This window comes from Alternaria viburni (assembly GCF_023758015.1).
Source record: "Alternaria viburni strain BMP 2772 chromosome Unknown scaffold_33, whole genome shotgun sequence".
Lineage (NCBI taxonomy): Eukaryota > Fungi > Ascomycota > Dothideomycetes > Pleosporales > Pleosporaceae > Alternaria > Alternaria viburni.
Window position 1 is genome coordinate 20,839 of NW_026055802.1, and position 23,169 is coordinate 44,007.

Here is a 23,169-nt window from a genome sequence, read left to right on the forward strand (position 1 = left end):
CGCCGGGATAGACTGAGTTCCTGAAATGTCCATCCACGCTTGTACAAAGCTTTCCCATCATTCTTCTGTTTGTGCCAGTTTAGCTCGCTGGGATTCGGGGCCGACAGATCAAATCGCTCTCGAACGTGTGCCCAGGAATAGTCCGGCAAATGGGAGCCAATTCGAGACTCTGGGTTAAAATTGAAGAGTCCTTGTGAAGCGTCTTCCGCTCTTACTGCCGCGATGGACACGTATGCGATTATATAGATATCTGCCATACGAGAAGCCTGCTCACGCCAATCACAATCATCGTCTTGCACGATGCAGAGGCTATCGATCCATATGTAATGGATGTCGAGCTCTTTGCAGACTGCCAGTGCATCTTGATACGTTTTTGGAAGGCTCTCAATCCCCACACCTGTCTGGGTATGTTCGCTTCGGTTTTGAGTGGTAGTCCTTATGAGGTTCTTAGCATTACCCCAGCAGTGGCTCAAGCAGGCATATCGGTCTGGTACCACATCTTCCGTCAAAATGATGGAACTATTGCCGATGCGCAGAAATCTGATGCCTTTGAGCTTGTCCATGCGTAGTGTAGTGTCACTCCGGCACTTTAAATGGCTCGAGCAACACTTGTCAATCCAAGCCCTGATGGTGTCATATGTCGTGTTGGATGAAGTTCCTCCCGGAAGAATAACAAAATTTTCTTTCCCATCAAGCCTTGTGATTGTGGGGGGGCTGTCTGTGACATCGTCAGGTTCTTGTGGAATCTGATTGAGCCAAAGCACGAACCAACGCAAGGGGTAAGATTGACAACATACCTGAGCTTTTGAGTAGGCACTCAAAGTATAAGCTTTTTATCTGCTTTACCCTTTCCGTGTAATGCACCGTGAATCTTCCAGTACTATAAAGTACAACAGATACTGGCCGTACCTGCGTCCTGACATCAATCCATTCAAAACAGGCTTTGGCCAATGTGTGCCATAAACAGTCACCTTGAGATAGCTCACTTCGCTCGCCGACGGGTGAATGATTCATCTGGTACTCGAAATCGTGTCTGTTGACGCAGTGTTCGCACTTATGCCTCAGCAGATCCGAATGGGAGAACATGATCACTGCGGAGGAGGTTTGTCGTAGGTGTTGCCGATGAGCTTTGCAGCTGCTGAATTAGATGGTAATGGGAGATGAACAGGCCGGAGAGCGTCAGTTGACACCCCTGGGACCGTGGAGATACACAGCCTGAGAGGCTGCACCGCTGACACCAACCCAGGCTAGCGTGGCCCTCTATGCATGCCGTCAACAGGCGTCTACAAACAGCCCAATGTCTCCCAATCGGTCAGCCTTCTGTCACTATGGTCTCTGCGACCGAGCTCGATAAGGGATCGTATCGCGTTTGAAGCAAAAAGTGTGCTCAACAAACCTGCGACATGTGCACTGGTTATCTCAACTCTTGTAGAGGGACTGTAAAGTGAAACGGAGCAGGGGAACAAGATACTGAATAAAACTGAAGCGATGAACAAGGGTATACCTTTATGAGCGGAACAAAACTAAGATTACAACAACAATCCAATCAAACAGAAGCCCACTACACCCACCAACCAGCCCAACATACCCCTCACCTCGGGTGCATGCCTTGCCGCAGCACCGGTGAACTCCAAAGGAGCCGTCTGCTGTACGGGCGCAGCGCTGGCATTACTCGGCACCAGAAAGCCAGCCGCCATAGTAACTACCGGTGCCGGCGGCGGAAGGTTCTCTGTCGCGACAGCCGGTGCGGATGCGATTGGTGTTGTCGAAGCGACGGAAGAAGAAATTACGAGAGAAGTTTCGAAAGCGCTCGACGAGGCCGAAGAGGCTGGGCTTGCTGAACTCGATATGTTGAAAGTGGGAATGAACGATGAAGATGGCGATGCAGACGAAGCCTGTGTTGCGGAATCAATCGATGATTCCATCGACGAAGCGGGGACGACAGCCGAAGATTGGTTGGCTGTGCTCGAAGCCACAGATGTCGTGTTGCTCGTCAAAGCCTCTGACGTAAGAGGTGCAGAGCTCAGAGTCTCAGCAGCTGACGACGCGCTCGCGGAAGCAGTCACTGTGATTTCCGCAGTTACCTTAGAAGTAACGTAAGCAGTGCTCGTGACCTCTACAGTCGAAGTGCTGTCGGCTGCGGTTGTTGTAGTGTTGAGCAACAACGTTGCTGACGGGGTGTACTCAACAGCCGGGGCTGTTGTAGTAGCAGCGGATGAAGTCGTGGAGACAGCATAGCTCATTAGAGCCGAAGTGTAGTTCAGCAGAGAACTAGTGCATGGCGTAGAAACTGCTTCGCTCGCCATGGTCGAAGTAGTGTTCAACAGCGACGTCGCATACGCGGTGCTGCTTGCCACAGCGGAGGTACTGCTCAAAACAGCAGTCGTAGACACCATACTACTCATGGCAAGGGAAGTAGTGTTCAAGAGCAAAGTCGTAGACATGGCGCTACTCATCGGTATCGAAGTAGCAATCGACTCTGCGGAGGACGGGACCACGTCGCTGGCGAATATGAAGGTGACGTTTGGCATCAAAGTGGGAGCCGCGGCCATCTCACTAGCAATAGTCGCTGTAGTCTTCGCTGTAGTGTCTGCAATTGGCGTTCCAGATACGGTCGCGCTGAACAAAGATGTCATGTTGGCTTCTAGCTTCGGCGCCGCGGTCATGTTGGCTTCCAGTTTCGGAGGCGCGGATGTAGCTTCAACCATCATCGGCGGAGGCGGAGGCACGATAACGCCTGTAACGTTATCGAAAGCACTCTCAGGTGCTGCGCAGCCGGAGAGTAGAGGGAAGACGGCTGTGAAAATATTCTCCTGGACACCGACTGCATTGAAAGGTGGAGGAAGGATTGGTATCGAAACATCCAGAGCGATATCGATCGAAAGAGAAACATTTGCTTCGACCAAAGCAAGAGAGCCCAGGCTGAGAAGTTCGGGTGGGAATTCCGCTGTCTGGTTGGCGAATGGCGCACCCGGTCCCGTAGCATTGCTGCTGTTGCCGGCACCACAGTTCTCCGGAATGTTGCTCGACAGCTTCGCGTCCAGACGGGGTAAGTTCAACGATGGTGTGACTTCAGCCTTCAGCTGATCCAGAAAGTCGAAACCAATCGGTATGGCAGGGACGAACGCGAGACCAAGCAAGATCTCTGCGTCAGTGATGTTAACATTGACGGGCAGCGGAGTGAGACTCGTTTCCTGGAAGCCAGTAACGCGGCTGCTAGCAAGATCAGCAAGCTCCACTCGGATACTGGAACCATCAGGAACCTGAGAGCGTTAGTATCTCCACAATAACCATGTGGGAGAATATGTACCGTAAGCTGGAGTCCGTAGTTGACTTCAAGCGTACCGCTGATGTTAAAGTCAAAGGCGAGCCTGGGCTCAAAGATAGCTCCAGCCTTCCCAATCCCCGGAATTGTAAAACCAGCAATAGGAAGTTGGAACAAAGCGACCTCGAACTTCCCAGAGCTGGGCGGTCTAGCGAACAAGTCCAGTGTTGCACCAACGCCAGTCGCCACAAGCTCTACGAAACCACCACTGATGACGTGCGAAATCTCCTTGCCGTCGTCACCGCCTTCGAAGATGTCCGGAATGAGGTCGATTTGGGAAAGATCGATGTTGAAGGCACCCTGTGAAAGGGCGATTTGCCCACTTGTCGCGCATCGCTTGCACCCAATCTCGATCGGCAACGGTACATCAGGTGCTCCAACAAGGCCAGCAATACCCGATAGGAAAGCTTCGACCGGGAAAGTGGTGTCGAGAAGCTCCGACGATAGGTCAAAGGAGACAGTGTTGACATCGTCGGGAGTGTCTGCCGGTATGTCGACCTTGTTCTGTCGCTTGTTACGAATCCTGGTGAAGTCGGAGTGGCGTCGGTAAATATGATCGTCTGTGGTGTGGCCGAACGATATGTCGACATGATCAAATGCTGCTCGCCATGTTGTCTTTGAGACGGACAACTCAAGGGCTTCACCGTCCTCAGCGAACGACACGTCATTGACCCTGTGATCGTCAGATAAAATCACCGAAACGCCCGTGAGAAGCTCACCGATATACCGATCGCTCACCCTCATCATTACAGCCCTCGTGGGACGTGATGATCAAACCACCATCCGCGTCATGACAGGCCGCTCGGGCGTCTCGTGCTGAAGAAGTATCCACAAAGTGTAGCTTCATCGTGTCATCCCCACATTGCACATCTTTGAGGTGATGTTCATGCTCTTCCAAGTTGAGTAGTGGTCTCTGCCCGCCGACTTTGACCTGCGAAGCAAATGTAGACTTGTCATTCCAGACGTTCTCATCTAGCGCATCGTCAGTAGTGGTACGACTTCAAAGTTGCTTCAACATACTGTCCACGTAGGCCAACTCAGACTCGAATCTCTTGGTGATCCTCACACCCCTCCGATACAAGTCTGTTCGTTTTGTAGCTGCTCGCAGCAGCCGATGTGTCTCAAGGTCACCACCCGAGATCGCAGCAACTTCCGTGCTGAAGTATGCGATTAAGAGAACGGCAAATGCGCCGCGGAGGCTGGAAAACTGCATGTCGTGCGCGTATTAATCGAAAGAGATGAGTTGAAAAAATGTTCGTGCTCTTGTGAGGGCCAAGCAGCGTACGAACGACAACCCGATTATTAAAAGAATGTAAAGAAAACGAGCGAATGTAAAGAGCGTATACCTCACTTCGAAAAGGAATCTCGCCAGCGAGTGTAGACGACAAAGATATATAGAAAAGAGCCCACCCACGAAGAGAATCCACACACACCGAGAAGGAAACGGAAGATACCTACCCCTACGAAGATCGGACGAGAACCAAGCCTAATAGAAAGCCCGACTCATTGCAAACCCCAGCACAGCCAAGCCAACAGGCTATGGAGATCATACACTGCACGGTACCTGCATTTTTGTCACTGCACAGGTTGTCTTGCGCAGCGAGGGCTGCACCACGCGTGGTAAGGCCCAAGATCCTCGGCCCGTGGTTCGCGTCGCATGTTTTCGCGTGTGGTCTAGTCTATCGCGACCGTGGCGTGAATGGCATGCGCTACAGCTGTCATAGGTCCGTCAACTCATAAGACAGCGGAGTAATGGTACGGGGGTGGGTTCTCAAACGGGGATTGTGTGAGAAAGGGTTCTGTTTGCCTCAGGTTCTTGTCCAAGCGGGTGGGGCAGCCTAGTGTCGCTAGCGCAGCACTATTCTGCTTTTCATCTCTTGCTGCGACAACCCCTGAGGCTTTTCTATCGCTATCTTCAATTGCAGGACTTTCGGAACTTTCGGCAGGTAAAAAGGGCCTTTGGTGTATTGGTAAGGGCTTCAGAAAGGTGAAGTTATGCCGAACGGTGTATTGGATGCTTTCAGACAAGTAAGGTGCATAGCACGAAGGAGCTCGTCGACGTGGGATTTGACTCTTCTTCATGAAAAGCGCACGATGAATCCACTGAAGGATGCAAATGATGTGTACTATAAGCCCGAAAAAGCCCCAAAGGTGCCCAGGTGGTGGCGCAGGCTTTAGGCGGCAGCCTTGGCCTTTGCTGCACCTCGAGAACGCTGACAAGTGTAGCACCGTCCACGATACTCTCAATTACCCTCTCGTGGTTTCCACTAGGCCCATAGAATGCCGCCGTCGGAAAGCCCGTATGTCGATGTACCGCTCAATCTCAGGAGAAAGAGCATCAGGCTGGTAACCCTGGAGCATGGCGACGCGTCAGGGCCCATCAAATGCATTCTGCAGAGCCATGCGCTGGACGAGTGTCCAGCTTACGTCGCTCTTTCATACGCTTGGGGCACTCAACAGCGATATGACAAGATCCGGATCAATGGCTCGTCTTTTCCAGTCGGTCGCAATCTGTGGCACTTCCTCCACCAAATGCGTACGCAGCGTCACCACGTCTCCTTCTGGATCGACGCCATTAGTATCGATCAGGCGAACGTCTTCGAGCAGAATCACCAAGTACAGATGATGAGGGAGATTTATACGCAAGCTTGTTCCGTATGGGTCTGGCTCGGTGAAGCGGATCATTCCACATCTAGCGATGTCGCGATGCGATACCTGAGTAAGCGCGCAGTTTGGAGTCGCAAAGATGTCGACTTAAGAAGATTCTGGACTGCACGCAAAGCGAAAGCCGTACTAGAGCTGTTTGAGAGGGGATACTGGAGAAGAATCTGGATCGTGCAAGAAGTCTTACTGGCGAAACACGTGCAGGTTTTATGCGGCGGCTATCGCTTAGAATGGGCCAAATTGCAGCAGCTATTGGAAGATTTCCAAGCTATCTCGGATAGAGGCCGATCTATTCACATTGTCGGCATACCAGCTGTCCTCGAGAGCTCAGCTGCGATCATTATCAGAGCGAAAGCGCAATGGAACGGCGTTCCTCAATCGTTCACATTACTACTCGAACAGTATCATAGACAGCATTCGACCGACGTCAGAGATAAAGTGTACGCCCTCCATGGACTGGCAAGCGATAGTAGTATGATACCCATCAACTACCGGATCGATCCAAAGCAACTCCTAACCCAGATGATCTGCCATGCCTGCTCGCCACTAGCGCCCAAGATGGGAACGAAGCGATCAAGCACTGGTCTACTTGATTTTGCAAAGTTGATGCAAGAATCACTCAAGATCCTTTGCGATCGGGCAGAGCTGGGTCGTCATGTCGAAGTGGCTTGGTGGAATCGCATTGTATTTTGCAACTTCAGTTCTTCAAGAGAGACATGGTACACGTGGCGACTTGACCTCCATGAAGCAGGCCAAGGATTTGGACAGAATATCGACGACACGACTCGGTATGTAGATAAGTCCCTACATTTGCAGCCATCAGATTCACCAGAGCAGGGAGGGGTTGTAGGGTTTGCCACGGAGAAGGGGTTGTATCACTGCAGCGTAAGAGGATGTCGCACCGATATTGGTGAACGATCGGAACTCATCTGTCATGCGCAGTTCTATCACGATGAATTCCATGATTGCTTCGTGGACGGCTGTCCTCACCGCTTCGATCGCAAGGACAAACTGTGGGAACATATCTGGCAATCTCATCGAAAAGTGTTGCAGTCACCTTCTCTCTCAGAAAAGATGTTTGACTTGCTTTATCGCGGAGACAACTTGACGCGCAAACTCCCTGCGGCGTGCCATTCGCGACATCAACACAAAACCAATCCCTACACAATGGTACACTGGGATTGGAGATGGCACTCATTAAAGGTAAGGCAGCCGAACAACGATGGATTACCCAGACATCACGGGTCGTGCAAAACTTTTTGTACCTTTTGTACCTACCATTGGGAGTGCAGACTCAATGAATGCTCTTGTAAATACATCACTAGACAATAGTTATATATAAGAAGCGAATATCTCTCCACGAAGACTGCGGCCCATATGTCTCCTCCAACCCAACACCCCTCTCACAAAGCCGCACCAATCCCCTCACCCACCGGACAATTCGGTACATTCTCCTGCCAAGCAACCTTCGCATACGCCGGCAAATAGCTATTAGTCGTAAAGCTCTCATCAATATAATACTCCACCTGACTGACCGAAAAGTCACCACCAACATCAGGCTGGTTCAAAGCGTCGACGATGTAGCTAGCAATAAAGTCCAAGAACACAAGATCAACAGTCTTCGGCATCGATCCATCGAGCGGGAAGGAAGCGTTCGCCTGGAGATCATTGGGCTGGGAGAAGTTGGGGATGGCTGAGTGTACGGTGTCGTCTCCGTCGGCGCCGAAGTCGTCTTTGGTCGTGTAGCCTGGGTTGGGGGCTGTGGATTGACGGCGGATGAGACGGCCGCCTTGCTTTGAGCGGCGGGTTACTCCTTCGTAGTGGTGGGTGAGTGGTGGGTCGAGGCAGGTATCCCTGTCTGCGAGGATGGGGCTGAAGCCGAAGTCGGCAGTCTCAAGGTCGCGCTTCTTCTTCTGGAAGGGGCCGGCGTTCAGTATGCCGAGGACTTGAGAGGCTTGCTCGTAGGGTACGTCGGGGATGAACTGGAAGGCGTCTTTGAATGGGGAGACGATGAAGGAGTCGTCGTAGGTGAAGGGGCCTTTGGCGAGGTCGAAGCGGACGGATCCGGTGTTGATTATGATGAGTCTGGGAATGTCCTTGCGCGTTTCATTGACGACGACGGTGGCTAACGCGGTTTGAAGGAGTCCGAAGATGTTGCCTTCGGCTAGGAATGGCTTGCAGTACTGACAGTATGTCGCTGGCGCGCAACCGTACAAATCAGTCAAGTTAAGCTTGGCTCGTTCCGACGTAATCTCATTAGTAACGCTGACGCCGGCAGATGTGTCGAACGCGGTGTAGCGTTGGCTTCCCTTGGCATGGTAGGCAAACGTGTTACGGTTCCAATCAAGGTATCTTCGGGCGTAGCGGAGAGTGGAGTTGGAAGTAGACGTAGGCAGATGAGCACTAGCAGATGCAGTTCCGCTGCTTGCCGGTACTACCGCGCTGCGTGTCGGATTCGGCACACCTTTGGGGTTATGCTGCGCCTTGCAAGTCTTCGATTCGATGCCAGACATGGCGACCCAGCCTAATGTCTCGCAGTAACGTCCTGAGACTATGTTAGCCACTCCTTCCAAAGCACGTCCGAAGTACGTACCAGACTCAATTCCTGTAGCTTTGTCGTCGTATACGGCAAAGTCTCGGATGTGGGTATGTCCACCAAAAGCTTGAATGGGTACGTCAGGTTTCATGCTGCGGATGGCCTTAAAGACAGTGCCCATTGTACTGCTAGAAACGCTGGTTCGCACGGGGTTGTGTCCAGTTATTACGAACAAATCGATTGGCTCGGTATAGTTGACAGCTTGTTGGAACCACTGCTGCTTCACCATGTCCGCTGCTTTGATGACCTTGGAGACGTTGCTGTTGCCGGTGAAGTCGAAGAGGACGCCAAAAGCCATGATGCGCAGCCCTGGGTCGGTCAGTATTTGATGAAATGTTACGCATGGCCGACTTACCCTGCTCTGTGGTTAAGTAGCGGTAACGAGACCCAATGTACTCAAACTGGCCAGTAGCGGGGTTCTTGATCTGCACATTGCTAGTGAGATACTTATCGCCATAAACCTTGGAGAAGTTGTTGAAGGTCTCGTAGGCAATTTCGGTAACATAGAGCTCGTGGTTCCCAATAGTCAACAAGTCGTAATCGACGTTTTCGAAGATGACGTTCGATACGTTGCCATTGGGAGTAGTCGCATCGCTGAGTCCAGCACCGTCATGTAAATCCTATTGCACGTTAGTCGATCCGCGACCTTCTCTAACCACGTGCGCAGCCCTACTCGTCCCCAGGGCTTGATGGCAGACACTAACCCCTGTGTCTACCAGAAGCAGATCGACGCCCAGATTCCGAGCCTTCTGCTTCATGTGCCTGGTGAAGCTGGCGTAATCACCCCAATCGGCCCCATAGTTCTGTTCCTTGATGTGACCTTCCAGCCATCCATGGGTATCCGTAGTATGCAGGAAGTTGATTTGACCCCATTCCAGTGGCGCTTTCGGTGTTGTGGTCGCATTCTGCGCGTCCGGCTGCATGCGACGAACATTTCTGGTCAACACGACATCATCTTTCAGCGGTCCGTAGCAGCTGTTATGACCTTCGCAGGCTAGCGCCGGTGCTACTGTCGCGATGAAAGCGCCAAAGGCAAAAGACCGCATGATGAGGACCAGGTGAATGACAGCGCGTGAGGATAAGCGTTCAGGGCGTCATCTTCTTATGTAGCCTCATGGCCGGTACGCGTACGTGCATCGCCGCTTCGGCTGTCCTACCCATGCCAGCAAAGAAAGATGCTCCTAGGGGCGGAAGCGGTAACTCCGCACGTGTAACGGTCATTGGAGAAGAAGATAAGCTTCGGCATGTTCGTGGACAAGCCATGCCAAAAGGCTTGATCGAGGCCTTCTCCTTCCTGTTGGGTGACAAGCGCGACTTTAGCGTTCCGAGGACCGGGGCGTGGCATCGCACCTCTCCGATGGTTCTTCCCAGCCACCTCCCGTATCTCCACGTTATCATTCGCTAACTCGCTTTCACCATCCTGTTTGAAATGCGGCTCGTACCTGATATTCTTGACAAGCCTCTCGATCGCGACGATTACTCAACCTGATAAATGCGTGCGATACATCACAAGTCGTGGTATCTCACTGGAGGACAAGAAAACTTTCCTCTCTTAGATTACTCCCATCACGGATCTCGTGTTCGACCATCTCTTCCGAGCTGGCTTTCTGTCACCATACGATAACATCAGCATATGGCATGGCTCTGAACTACACTACGGAGATCGCGGTGTGCCGCTTCCACGACTTATCCCCGAGCTCCAACCCTGACTCAGGCTTCGTCTTTTAGCGAGATCATTCCCGCAGCTGAATGATGAGCCCAGTAGATGGCCTTTCATCCCCTTCTCAGTTCTGGAAAGACATCGTTGAGGCTAAACAATGATCAGCTATGTGAAAGTACACAGCAGCACTGCATCGACTACAAAGCAAGGTACCTCCTGTGCTATTTCACGCTTCAACCCGAATCTCCGTTATAGTTCTCAATATAGCGGCTAGATCAACTTCGCAGTCATGGCCAACCCACGGTGTGCCACTTGCGGGACAGTCGCCGTCCGTCCGGATCCAGAACAGCCTCATCTCAACGCCAGGTGGTACAAGAACCAGCTATTAGCTGACATTACCATCAAATACGGCGACCATGGTGAGAAGGAGTTCGTCGGTCATCGTCTCGTCTTTTGCTCAGTGAGTGAGTGGTTTAAGAAGGCATCCAAAAACTTCAAGGAAGCCAATGATCAGGTGATAACACTAAAAGGCGACCATCCGGAAGGCCTAGAGGCTTTCTTCGAGTACGCGTACAAAGAGGAGTATCTCGAAACAGTCGACATTCCGGATGAGTTGACGGAGCTACGACAGCGGTTCATGCATCGTCTGCGTGTTTTCGCAGTAGCCGATAAGTATCAAGTAGAAGGTCTAACAGCTCTAGCCTATCGCCAGCTCAAGCAGCTCGTGGATCTCTTTACTGAGCCAAGACGGACCTACGGTGACGAAGATGAGACGACAGCACCTGAGTTCTTCCGGTTCATGGTGAGGTCAGTGTACGAGCAAAGTGAACGCTACTTTCCAGCTCTGCGTGACGACCTAAACCAGGCTGATCACACCGCGGAAGGCACTTCCTCGACAGGCTCGTCTGGAACTGAGTGCCCCAACTACATGCCTACTGAGAACGCTCCTGTAAGCGCTACATCTCAGCGGCACAACTTCGCGCGGGAGACAACATGCAACCCACCGAACCCACATTCACCCGAAGGTAAAAGTTCAAACCACCCTCTCGATCGCGTCCAGGATCTTCTTGTGGAAGGGGCCATGAATGCCTGGGTCAACGCGCATCCGGACTTCAATCGTCAGCATCTTGTGCCTCTTGCGCAAATGTTCCCGGATTTCGGCACGGATCTCATTGTTGCAGCGCTGAAGTCGTCGCGCATAGAAGGTTTGCCCGAGTATCTATATGAAGACGAGGACTACGAGGGCTACGATGACGGCAGTGACAATGAATGGCTGAGGGCCCAAATCTTGTGAAATCTGGCTATCTTGCAGTGGAGATGGAGACAGGTGTGTAGGCGCTTAGCGTAATGACGCAATACATGTACTGTTGAAATGTATACGAATTTGCGATACTGTTCTTGTGATGCGACACGTTTTTCTCAGATTTCATGCATCTAATGCGCCGCGGTGATAGCAGCGCGCGTGACGAAAGTGATGGAGTGAAAGTGAAGTTGGTCGAACCTTCTCGATGACGAGCTGGTCCGAACGCGACATGCCACTTGAGCCCCGCAGTGCTACGGACAAGGTGCAGCCTCGAAGCACAACACAAACACTCGCCGTAGCACACGACTCAGACCTCGGCCACGATGGTGATCAACTACAGCAAGTGGGTGAGTCATGCGCTTCGACCATTGTAATAGAGGCAGCTTCTCACAATCTTCCAGGACGCCTTAGAGCTCTCGGACGACAGCGACATCGAAGTGCATCCCAATGTCGACAAGAAATCCTTCATTCGCGCCAAACAAGCCCAGATCCACCAGGAGCGCGACCACCGCCGCCACCAAATAAAGACGCTCAAGTACGAGCGCATCATCAACGATGGCCTCACCGAACGCGTCGACCGCCTGCTCACAGCGCTGAAGTCGCACAAGGACAAACAGGCAGAGGGAAATGGCCAGAACGATGACCAGCTCGTCTTCCAGGCGATGATGGAGAGCATGATGGACATGAAGATTGACAAAGACGGGGGTTCGGACAGGCCGCCGCCACCACCAGAGGGCGTACACGAGCACATCAAGGACAAGCCCACATACCCGCAGATGATGGCAAGCTTAGTAGACGCAGTGAAGAAGGACATCGACGAGCAGAAGAGCGAAGAGCCGCGATACACACTATTCATCCAGGGTCTAGAGAAGGAGAAGGCGCGCATACAAGACCTCCAGCAACAACTGCTAGCCAAGCTGGACGAGTTGGAAAAGGAAGACAAGAAGCACATCACGAGCGACGACATCCACGAAGGCTTCAGCTACTCCAACGTCAAGAAAGCCGAAGAAGAGAAGAAGAAAGCCGCCTCATCATCCTCATCGAAGAAAGAGCCCGCCGTCGAACTCCTCAACAACCCGTCCCGCCCCTCCGCCACCCGAACAGACACAGGCCAATCCTCCGGCGCAGACGGCGACATAGAAGAAGGCAGCGTCGCCGAGCCCACCGGCGCCGACTCCGACAACGAAGACGACATCACCGCCTCACCCCTCGCCCAGCAATTCGCCAAAATAAAAGCCGGAGACTGGTACGCCTGCCTCCAATTCCTCATGGCGCACCCGGAGATCCTCGCCGAGAAAGAAACAGACGGCCTCCTCGTCGAGGCCTTCAACTCTGAACTCGACGGCAAGCCCAAGCACGCACGGCAATGCGTGCACCAAGGCTTGTTGCTACAATATTGTAGGCAGCTGGGAGGCAGACAAGGCGTAGAGCTCTTCTTCAAACGCATACAAATAAAAGACCACCAAGCCGGCAAAATGTTCAACGACGACGTCGACTCAACCTACGCCCGCATCAAGACACGCGCCGCCGAAATCCTAAAAGAACGCGCCGAGAACCCTTCCTCCGAAGGCGCAGGCGTCGAGCAAATCCAACTCCACGCCGTAGACCCCGGCACGCAAATCAACATCTCAGTCCCCCCCAAAGAGTCCCTCGCCACGGACCCAGCGGAGAAAGAAGCAGAAGAGCAGGCGCGACAGATCTTTGATACTTTCCCGCCGGGCCTGCAGCGTGCGCTCGAGAGTGGGAAGCTGGATGAGGTGAACAAGGTGCTGGCGAAGATGAGTGTGGATGAGGCGGAGGAGGTGGTTGAGAAGTTGGGTCAAGGGGGCATGTTGAGTCTGGAGGAGGGCGTTATTGATGCGACGACCGAGGAGGGGCAGCGCGTTATGGGCGAGATTGAGAGGAATAGGAAGATGCCGGGTCAGGCGCAGGCGCAGGAGCAGGAGCAGGAGCAGGAGCAGGGGACTAGTAGGATTGAGGAGGTGGATTAGGGAGGGGATGGGTGAGAGTCATGGGCATGGTATTATGAGTTATGGGAATGGAAATGGTATGGCATGGTATGGGATGATGGGTCCTGTAATTGTACATTATGATTGATGATGGTATCTGAAAATAACTGGTTTGATCAAATCTTAGTTGTGTCCCCTACTCGATGCTATAGCTTTGCCTTGGATCCAGTCCACCATCTCCCTTGATATACCTGCGCCCATGTCGAGACCACATCCATATCGTACATCGACCCATGAAGCCTAGACGCCCTGTGCAGACTAAATTGCAAACCATGCAGTACTAAATGCCACCCCCGCGCTACAACATATCCATTTTAAAACTACCATTCCATCCGTTGCCTGCCCCAGCAGTCTTCTTCAAGAATATACCACGAATTTAGCTACCCCCGGTGTCCCAGTATTCTCAGATCAGCTCAGCAAAGTTGTCGTCAATGCCAGCCATATCCCTGTCCCCAGCAAAAGCCGCAAAGTCATCCTCGCCAGCATTTCTGCTCATCTTCCTCTTCTTATGCGCATTCTCATACGCATGATGTTGTCCGTACACACCACCTTCAGCAGCACCCAGTGGCGCATGTTGCAGGCTCTTGAGCAGATCGGCAGCTATGTGCTGGTTCGGCTCGCCGATGGCGGTCGCATATTCGGGCTGTGTAGTGTGCTGCGCGGGCGCAGGAGCGGTCTCTGGTACGACGGGATGGGCGGCGGCTTGCGGCATTTCGTCGTCGCGAATAGTGGGCACAGGGTCGTTCTGGGGCGCGGGTGCGGGTGCGAGGTGTGGTGAGCCGACGGGTGTGAAAGATTCCATGGGTGGGGGTGTGAGTTCCTCGACTTCTGGTCTTTCTTGCGCGCCTGAGAAGGTCGCTGCGACAGGGGAGGTTGTAGCGACGGGGAGGGGTGCGGTAGAGATTCTGTTCTGCTCTGCTGCTGACAGGCCTTTGAGGATGGCTTCCTCGACTGCGCGCTTTCGGCTTTCTATAGCGTCTTTGCGCGTCTTGAGGTCTGCTTCCTGCGCCTCTTCGTCGATGAGCTTCTTCCTGTTCGCCTCGAGGAGGTGCTCTAAACCGGTGAGGAGAGCCTTGCGCGCCTTGATGCTCTCGGCTACAGCGCCTTCGGCCAGCGCAAGCTTCTTGCAGAGTGCAGCGAGCCCTGCTGCGTGCATTGGCGGGGATGGGATCGCGGCATTCGGATTGGCGAGCTTCTCGTAGTCTTGGTTGGCGGTGGTGACGGCGGGCTTTGTCGCGGCATCGGCCTTCTGGAGGGCGGTCGCGAGAGGCGCGACGGGTGTGAGCTCAGGCGGGACCGACGAGCTCGCGAAGAGCGATCCACCCAGGGCAGGTTTGCGCGTAGATTTAGAGCGATCGACCTCGTCTATTGACCTCTCTACCGCCTGCTGCACAGCCAAGTTGAAGATGTTGCGCTGCCTCCAAACCTCGACGACCCTCCGAATCTTGTTCTGTATCTCGTGGGGGGAGCCCTTGTAGGCTACTGTCGTCGCTTCGGCGAGAATGGGTTCGTATGCGCGCAGAAACTCCTCCTTCTTGCGCATCTTGGAGGTTTGTGTGATTTCGTTGGCGAGATAGATGAGCACCAGTTTCTTATTCGGGGGCGACTCCTTCATGCGCTGTAGCCATACATGAGCGATGCGCTCGGCATGTCGCCTGTACACGTGACGTTAGTATATGGTTCCAAAGTGCATGACAAAACTCGCAATCCATGGATTCGACGCGTGATGCATGCAGCAAACTGGGGTCTTGGCAGAGATGAGATGCTTTACCTGTGGAAGAGGATCCATTGGCCGACAGTGGAGATGGCCTCTTGGGTCTCATTGAGCGATGAGAGCTTGGCCTTGAGGCTGTCCTCGGTGAAAGCCATGATGGCCCTGGAGGTCTTCACGAATATATGCGACAGCTACTGAAGAATGATGCGCACGCGAGCAGAAGACAGTCACCCGGCGGGAGTGCGCGTGAGGGCAACAGATGGGATGTAACCTTCAACGTGCGATATGCGCTCTGCAAGTGTTCGCGACTACAGTGTCCAGATGATGACGTGTGTTGGGGATGGAATGGATGGAGAAGTTCAAGGTGAGGGAGCACTTGAGAGCTAGGGACGCTAGGTGGTATGCGGCTAAACGTGGCTCCGCCGCGCCAAGCAGCTCCCTGGCTGGCCGTCACCGACGGTAACTATCCAAGACGCAACAACAAGACACTTGTACGCAAACTGCTGTCGCCAAACTTATCTCCGCTCCTCCCACTACATCCCCCACACCCTCCATACCCACAATGGCAGACCGCTTCCCCTCATTAGACGAGATTGACGCCGGTGAGCTCAGCTATGGTCCCCGAAGCACCTCCGCACCGCATACTAAACCAAGCAGGCCAGACCGAAGCGCGCGGCGATGCGGCAGACTTCGACATTGGCGGCGGCGACAACGATGCCAGCAACTTCCTCGACCGTGAACGCGCGCTTCTTGGCGACGATGCCGACCAGTTTGCTTCGGAAAACGACAGGGCAGCGACGGTCGAGGACGGCGACGACGACCTGCTTGGGGGAGACTTCAGCCAGGCCAACGTCGGCGGCCAGGAGATGAGCGGCTTCGAGAGCTCCTTCCCCGCCATTGACACTACCAACGACGTAAGCACGCCTGCCTCTTTAGCCAAGGCATGGTTGCGATCTGGCATGTTCAAAAGTGACGCGCCAGTCGGGACCTGAATTGTGCATGGAATAAGCAACGTCACGACGGTATACTGACTCCAGCAGCACATGGCCCCTGGCGGCACCATCACAGGCTCAGGCCTGCCCTTCCTCCCCGGCCAACCAGCCCCATCCTTCACCCCACAGCGCTCAGACTCGCCCGAACCCGACGTCATCCGCGAATGGCGCGAGCGCCGCGACCTCCAGATCCAGCACCGCGACGAGGTATCCCACGACCGCAAACAGAAAACCATCCAGGAGGCGCAGCAAAACATTGACGACTTCTACGAGAACTACAACAACAAGAAGGACAAGGAGATTGCTAAGACACGGAAGGAGGCCGAGGAGTTCCTTGCGAACCGCGATGACACCACTGCGGGCGGTACGAGCTGGGAGCGCATCGCCAAGCTGGTCGATCTGAGTGGAAAAGGCACCAAGGGCGGCGCGTCAGGTAGCGAGAAGGCCCGCTTCAGGGAACTGCTGCTCAGCCTGAAGAAGGACGAGAAGGCACCGGGTGCGACTGGATACTAGACGGAACGACGACATGGGTAGATGGCTATCTTTTTTGGAGCTCAGGGCAATGGTTTGGCATACGAATGAGCGTGTCTACGGCCATAAAACTTGGAGTTCACGGATTAGGTTGCAGGGTACTTCATGCAGCTGTGTTAATACTTACTCTCTGATTGCCTACCATTGCTTGTGGTTTTCGGTCATCAGTCTTCAGCACGAGGATCATCGAGCAAGCACTTGATATTTGCTAATGTGGTATATAGACAGTGAGATGTCGACACTGAACATCTAGCATTCAACAGTATCGACCATGAAGATGGAATCTCCACTAGAAGTTGAGCTAACTGATGCTCTTAAAGACCATATGACCCCCAATGTCAAGATCGAGTACGGACACCCAGACAATCCCAAATACCGCTTCCGCGCTCACAAAGATGTTCTCTCCAACAACTCAGCGACCTTCAAGGGGAAGTTCAACTCCAGGGAACTAGTAAGTCAACTTAACCATCACTTCCTGTATCCGTCCATGTAAGATCCTTGCTTTCTAACCTGTCAAGGACATTGGATCCACCATCACTATTTCTCATGAAAACGTCGAAGCCATAGAAGATATGCTACGCTACTTCTACCTCCAGACCTACGATCCGGTTCTTCTCCCTTCGGCTCCGATGTCTAGCATGCAACAGAGCAGGAGGCTCGCCGCTCGTCACGCTGCCGTTTACGATCTGGCACGTCAGAAGGTGTGCGGTGTCAGTGGCCTGGCTGAGCTCGTTGTTGGGCAGTTCCAGCAAGGCGCTGATGACGCTCTAACATCGTTGGACCAGCCAGGCAACAATACGGCAAAGAACGCTGTGAGACTGCTCCGCATGTATGTCAATTTGATCTACGAGAACGACGACGATACTTGGGAGACGTTTGAGGGTCAAGATACACCTGACATGATCAAGTTTTGGCCTCTAAGAGGTTTGGTATGCGAAACTGCAGCTAGGATTTGGTTGAGAGCGCAGCGATGGAACGCAACGCCGGCTCCTGGTCAGAATGGAGTCCAGGAACAAGGCGAAGAGGAGGTTGAGATTAATCATGGGGACACAGGTGAGGACGTTGTGAAGAAAGAGCTTGCGAAGTTGTGCTGGAAGTATGCGCATTTCGCACAGGACTTTGCGAGGTGGATGTTGATCAAGGGAGAGGTGAGTATCACGTTGGGCCACAATGTCATGGGAAGGACTAGGTAGATGGTAGAGGTATGCGGACATGCGCTTCCAGAGTATCTAGGTAGAGTAGAGTAGCCACAGCACCACCTAGACACTCGACGCAACAATAACCATCTGATACAAATCCAAACAAGCAAACAAACCCGTGACCTTCGCAGGATTACCATCCCCACGGTCCAGCCAAAGCCAAGCCCTTGACCGGCCATCGCAATCTAACCACGGCGCCATCACCAAACCCTCCCCAATCCCGCGGGCCGCATCGCAACAGTCCCGCAGCACCAGCAATCTAAACGTCGTTCGACAATGCCATGTAAAGTGTGCATCGTGACACCACGTCGACCGGCAACCCGGCTTTCCTCTATATAACGACTATATTAATTTCTCCGAGGTGCAGGATGGGTCTTTCCCTGGTACGGCACTTGGGTAAACGAACATCCGCAGAAAACCAGGTGTTAATATCGAACCTGAGACAACCACCAAGAAGATTGAGTTGGTGTCCACCAATTGCGTGAATCGTAAGGGAAGGTTGATTATTGAACATGTTCTGTGCGTCATGTTTCACAAAAAAAAAGGTCGAGACGCTTTTTAACTTTTCCAACGCGGACGAACCCGTGCCCTGTGACGCCGCATCACCAACACAGAAGGAGACTGTTCACCCTCTTGAACAACATATGATGGCATTCCAATAGAAAAATGACGTCTGACAAGAGAATCCACCATCAACTCATTTCGCTTACCTCCTCTCAGTTCCCTCAACGGGCCCAACGGCTCCTTCCAGCCTGATCCAGCCACGCCTCACAGCCTCATAGGGGAAACAGTGGAGCCGGCCAGAGCCTCGCTAGCGCGCCTTGATTAATCTACGCACCCTCCTTTCATGATCGCCCTCCAGCATGTGGCCATCGCCATGGCAAGCCAGTGCAAGTTTCAAACAATCCATCTCGATGCTTGGTGCTGGTGGTGCCTTGGATCGGAATCCCATGGTGACGCAACTGCGCTCCTGTGTCGTGGAGTAATTACCAGCCGGAGACTACTTACTATAAGACATGCCGCCTCAGTCAATCTATGTTTTCGGCATCTAGGTCACTCGGTACCGGTCGTCTGTCTAACTCCATCGTCGTCTATTCACTCGTTTTTTTGTGTCTTTTTGAAACTTATAAGTCGTTCATCTTCTTTCAATTCATCTTCGGATTATCAGCACGCTCGATACGCAGGATCGTATCTTTACAGCACGCAAACACCTCCAATCTTCGTTTCTTTGATACCCCCGAATTTCAGTCCGAATCGACTCTACCATCTTCTTCAAAATGAAGTACATCGCCTCCGCCCTCGCCTTCGCGACCGCCGTCGCAGCCCACGGCTACGTCAACAACGCCACCATCGGCGGCAAAGAATACATCTTCTACCAACCCTACCAGGACCCCTACATGACGGACGTGAAGCGCATCTCGCGCCCGATCCAAGGCAACGGCCCCGTCGAGGACGTAGCCATCTCTGACATCCAATGTGGTGGTTACGCAGCCGGCGGTATCAACGGCTCCAAGCCCGCTGCCCTCCACGCCGAAGCCGCAGCAGGTTCAGACGTCGAGCTCTACTGGACGCTCTGGCCCGAGAGCCACATGGGTCCTACCATCACATACATGGCCAAGTGTCCCGATACTGGGTGCAACGACTGGATGCCTGAGTCAGCGTAAGTCATCCAACTACATTTTTCACCATTGTACAATACTAACACCCCACCAGTGCAGTCTGGTTCAAAGTCCAAGAAGACGGCCGCCAAGGCACCTCCGACGTCTGGGGCTCCGACGCCCTCCAAGTCCCCGGCGGCTCCGTCACATACACCATCCCCAAGTGCATCGCCCCAGGCTACTACCTCGTGCGCCATGAAATCGTTGCTCTGCACGCTGCGTACCAGTACCCTGGTGCGCAATTCTATCCTGGGTGCCATCAGCTCAAGGTTACCGGAGGTGGATCCACGAAGCCGAGTGGCCTTGTTGGGTTCCCTGGTGCGTACAAGGGTAGCGATGCCGGTATCACTTATGATGCTTACAAGGCGGCTACTTACACTGTTCCTGGTCCTAAGAAGTTTACTTGTTAGATGGGTGAAGGTGGCTGGGGACTCTGAGATGGGAACCCAGGGATGAGTACTACAGTACCCTGAGATGGGTTACAAAACGCTTCTTTGTATATATTTGCAGTCGTATATAGCTGTCGTCATGAATGCATCTCTGCATCACGTCTGGAAATACTTGTGTCTGTTTGTTCTGCATCGTGTCGTGCCGCGTAGTTGGTTCTTGTCGTCACGTTGTTTGCGATATCATCACTTCGTTCGAAAAGATCCAATGTCATAGACACTTGCGCAGACGCTTCATCAATTGTACGGGATGGCTGATCGTTGAAAAGTTGTTTGCATATGTGACTTTCGTTGTTACACTTCGATGCCTATGATGGCCGTGTGGTTGCTTGGTGCGCTGGTAGATGAAGCGTCGCAAAACGCATTTTATCGCATCGAATGTGTCGAATGCTAAGGGTGCAATGAAACCAGCGTCTGTATTACTGTAATGAATATCCCGGTGTTGGAATGCAATCACGCCGCTGCTGAGTAACTCTTGCGATTGATGGCCGCATTTCAGGTATTTCTTCTAATCCTTCTGCCTCCACAGCATGCCATCGAAAATGTTGACGAGCGTACCAGGCAGATCTTCGACATCCGTGGTGCATTGCTGCTGCGGTGTCTCTATGACTGCCTTCGAATTTCGTTACAAATATCTCATCTCGACACTTGTGCCGCGGAAGTCGAACAACTCTTTCTTTTTTGCTGACGGCGACAACTTCCCTGATTCCATCTCGTTCACTCCGCGGAGGCAGGGCACTTCCTTTTATCCTGGTTGTGGGCTCAGAAATCTGGTCAGATGAACAATCATCTCGGGCCTTCTCTGGTGCTTTTGCGCGTGGAGGGGAAGCGTTCTCACTTCCCCGTCAGCCGTATATCCGCCACCCTTACGTGTCGGAGCCTGATTCGCACTAAGGGGTCTGCATCTTTCATCTGATTGTCAGGCACCTCGGTTGTGCATCTTTATCAGATGCGTGTACCAGAGTGAGTGCGATCACGCTTACCACGGTACTGACGGGTGCAAAGCCTATCTGGGCTACCAGTACCCGATGCTCTTGGATTGGCTGCTTCGTTTTGGTTCTGCGTTGTCGACGTCGGCCTTACCTCGTACTATGAATTCGAGGGTGTGAGCAGGAGCGGTTGTAGATGACTGAAAGCGGTAGCGCCCTGTACGATCGGTGAGGTTTGATCAGCGCTGTGTGCTGTCGCATCTGCGAAGACGCATCAAGGTCAGCGAAACCTGAAGGTCGCATCTTGGTGTTGAACGTGGCTAGTAACTCTCGAAGGATATGGGGAAGAGCGCCACTTTCCGGTCAGTCTAGAAGGATGTATTCAGCTACTATATCGAAAATGGTACACCGTCTGGAGGTGGAAGCAGCCCAGCGTGGGCTTGCGCCAGTCTAAGTGCCAGGCTGATCGCCGGCCCTAACGGGCGGGTCCGCACATGGCTTCGGCACTATTTTGAAACCGCCGAAAGGAAGAGGTACCTTCTGGAAAAGATCAGAGATGTCAGGTTCGCTTGGAGACACAAGACGAGTCAGCAAATGCCCGGACAAAAGGCGCATGGCGTAGATGAAGCAGAAACTTCTGACGTCCTCTCTGCGTAGTGTCGGCGATGCTTTGAAAAGGCAATTGCTAATGCGATTGCGGTCGGAATCGCGGTCAAGGTGATGTGAAGAGCAAGCGGTAGTCCAAGGGCTTGCGCTGCAGCTAGCAATGCGATGATGCCCACAGTGGGCCCTAGACGCCAGTTCTGCTCCTTCCCCGACCATGGATGGGCGTTTACTAAGTAATTACTTAGTAATTACTAAGTTACTAATTAGTAATTCTTAAATAGGCTTAGTACCTAGTAATTACTAATTAGTAATTACTAATTAGTAATTACTAAAAAAAAAAAATTAGTAATTACTAATTAGTATTACTTAGTAATTACTAATTAGTAAATTTAGATAAAAAGAAAGAAAAAAATATATATAAGAATAAGTATATATAAAAGAAAAGTAGTTATTTTAATATTATTATATATAATATATTAGTATTTTAAATTAATACTAAAGCTATAAATATATTATTTTAGCTAAATATAATAGATTTAATATATAATAAAGTAAAGATAAAAGTAAGTATAGTTTTCTTTATACTATCTAATATAGTAATAGTATTATAGTAATATAGTAGTAAAACTAGTAATATAATAGAGAGCTAAATAGCTATTAAACTTAAGAGTTAGTATACTAAGTAAAGCTAGGTCTAGATAGTATTTAGATAAGAATAATAACTATATATATATATATATAGTATAATTAACTATATTAAGTATTTATTCTAATAGAGATACTACTAGTCTCTTTACTATAGTACTAATAATATTAAAAGTTTATATAGCTTTTAAGTATACTATTATATTAAACTTAAGTAATTATAATACTTAGTAAACTAAATAAGTATTAATAGTAATAAATATTACTATATAAAAAATAAAACTATAGTAAAATAAAATTCTACTTACTTATAGTTATAATTATATTAGTTAATACTTTAAGTATAATAACTAAATATATATATAATAATAAGATTATATATAATCTTAACTATATTAATAGTTACTTAGTAGTTTAATTTAATTAAATTATAAAATAGTATAATATATAAAATAATACTATATAAAGTAGTAAAATATAGTATAAAAAATAAAATTTAGTAAAATTTACTATAAAGTAGTATAACTTAGTAAAAAATAGTAAAGTTTAGTATAACTTAGTATAATTTAGTAAAAAGTAGTATAATTTAGTAAAAAGTAGTATAATCTAGTAAAAAGTAGTAAAGTTTAGTATAACTTAGTATAATCTAGTAAAAAGTAGTAAAGTTTAGTATAACTTAGTATAGTTTAGTAAAAAGTAGTAAAGTTTAGTATAACTTAGTATAGTTTAGTAAAAAGTAGTAAAGTTTAGTATAACTTAGTATAATCTAGTAAAAAGTAGTAAAGTTTAGTATAACTTAGTATAGTTTAGTAAAAAGTAGTAAAGTTTAATATAACTTAGTATAGTTTAGTAAAAAGTAGTAAAGTTTAGTATAACTTAGTATAGTTTAGTA

General features: G+C 51.0%; 8 protein-coding genes across 8 annotated transcripts; 5 read left to right on the top strand and 3 right to left on the bottom strand.

The window, feature by feature from the left end:
* Window positions 1–1,595: 1,595 nt before the first annotated feature.
* On the bottom strand, window positions 1,596–4,538 carry J4E79_010741 (uncharacterized protein; the record flags this gene model as incomplete). Its single annotated transcript, XM_049359574.1, has 4 exons — window positions 1,596–3,263; window positions 3,311–3,998; window positions 4,045–4,297; window positions 4,346–4,538. Coding segments are annotated over 4 exons (2,802 nt in total), but the record flags the coding sequence as incomplete, so codon positions are not given.
* A 2,854-nt stretch (window positions 4,539–7,392) lies between these two features.
* Window positions 7,393–9,508, bottom strand: J4E79_010742 (uncharacterized protein; the record flags this gene model as incomplete). Its single annotated transcript, XM_049359575.1, has 4 exons — window positions 7,393–8,534; window positions 8,583–8,894; window positions 8,941–9,205; window positions 9,290–9,508. The coding sequence occupies 4 exons, from the start codon at window positions 9,506–9,508 to the stop codon at window positions 7,393–7,395; spliced, it is 1,938 nt and encodes a 645-aa protein (XP_049205877.1).
* Window positions 9,509–10,534: 1,026 nt separating this feature from the next.
* J4E79_010743 (uncharacterized protein) lies at window positions 10,535–11,539 on the top strand (the record flags this gene model as incomplete). The annotated part of the gene is made up of 1 exon (XM_049359576.1): window positions 10,535–11,539. The coding sequence occupies one exon, from the start codon at window positions 10,535–10,537 to the stop codon at window positions 11,537–11,539; it is 1,005 nt and encodes a 334-aa protein (XP_049205878.1).
* Window positions 11,540–11,871: 332 nt separating this feature from the next.
* Window positions 11,872–13,539, top strand: J4E79_010744 (uncharacterized protein; the record flags this gene model as incomplete). The annotated part of the gene is made up of 2 exons (XM_049359577.1): window positions 11,872–11,895; window positions 11,950–13,539. 2 exons carry the CDS (start codon window positions 11,872–11,874, stop codon window positions 13,537–13,539), a joined length of 1,614 nt encoding a protein of 537 aa, XP_049205879.1.
* A 421-nt stretch (window positions 13,540–13,960) lies between these two features.
* Window positions 13,961–15,426, bottom strand: J4E79_010745 (uncharacterized protein; the record flags this gene model as incomplete). The annotated part of the gene is made up of 2 exons (XM_049359578.1): window positions 13,961–15,212; window positions 15,329–15,426. 2 exons carry the CDS (start codon window positions 15,424–15,426, stop codon window positions 13,961–13,963), a joined length of 1,350 nt encoding a protein of 449 aa, XP_049205880.1.
* Window positions 15,427–15,833: 407 nt separating this feature from the next.
* Window positions 15,834–16,776, top strand: J4E79_010746 (uncharacterized protein; the record flags this gene model as incomplete). Its single annotated transcript, XM_049359579.1, has 3 exons — window positions 15,834–15,873; window positions 15,929–16,185; window positions 16,312–16,776. The coding sequence occupies 3 exons, from the start codon at window positions 15,834–15,836 to the stop codon at window positions 16,774–16,776; spliced, it is 762 nt and encodes a 253-aa protein (XP_049205881.1).
* A 289-nt stretch (window positions 16,777–17,065) lies between these two features.
* J4E79_010747 (uncharacterized protein) lies at window positions 17,066–17,987 on the top strand (the record flags this gene model as incomplete). The annotated part of the gene is made up of 2 exons (XM_049359580.1): window positions 17,066–17,245; window positions 17,313–17,987. 2 exons carry the CDS (start codon window positions 17,066–17,068, stop codon window positions 17,985–17,987), a joined length of 855 nt encoding a protein of 284 aa, XP_049205882.1.
* Window positions 17,988–19,270: 1,283 nt separating this feature from the next.
* On the top strand, window positions 19,271–20,061 carry J4E79_010748 (uncharacterized protein; the record flags this gene model as incomplete). Its single annotated transcript, XM_049359581.1, has 2 exons — window positions 19,271–19,653; window positions 19,707–20,061. 2 exons carry the CDS (start codon window positions 19,271–19,273, stop codon window positions 20,059–20,061), a joined length of 738 nt encoding a protein of 245 aa, XP_049205883.1.
* Window positions 20,062–23,169: the final 3,108 nt, after the last annotated feature.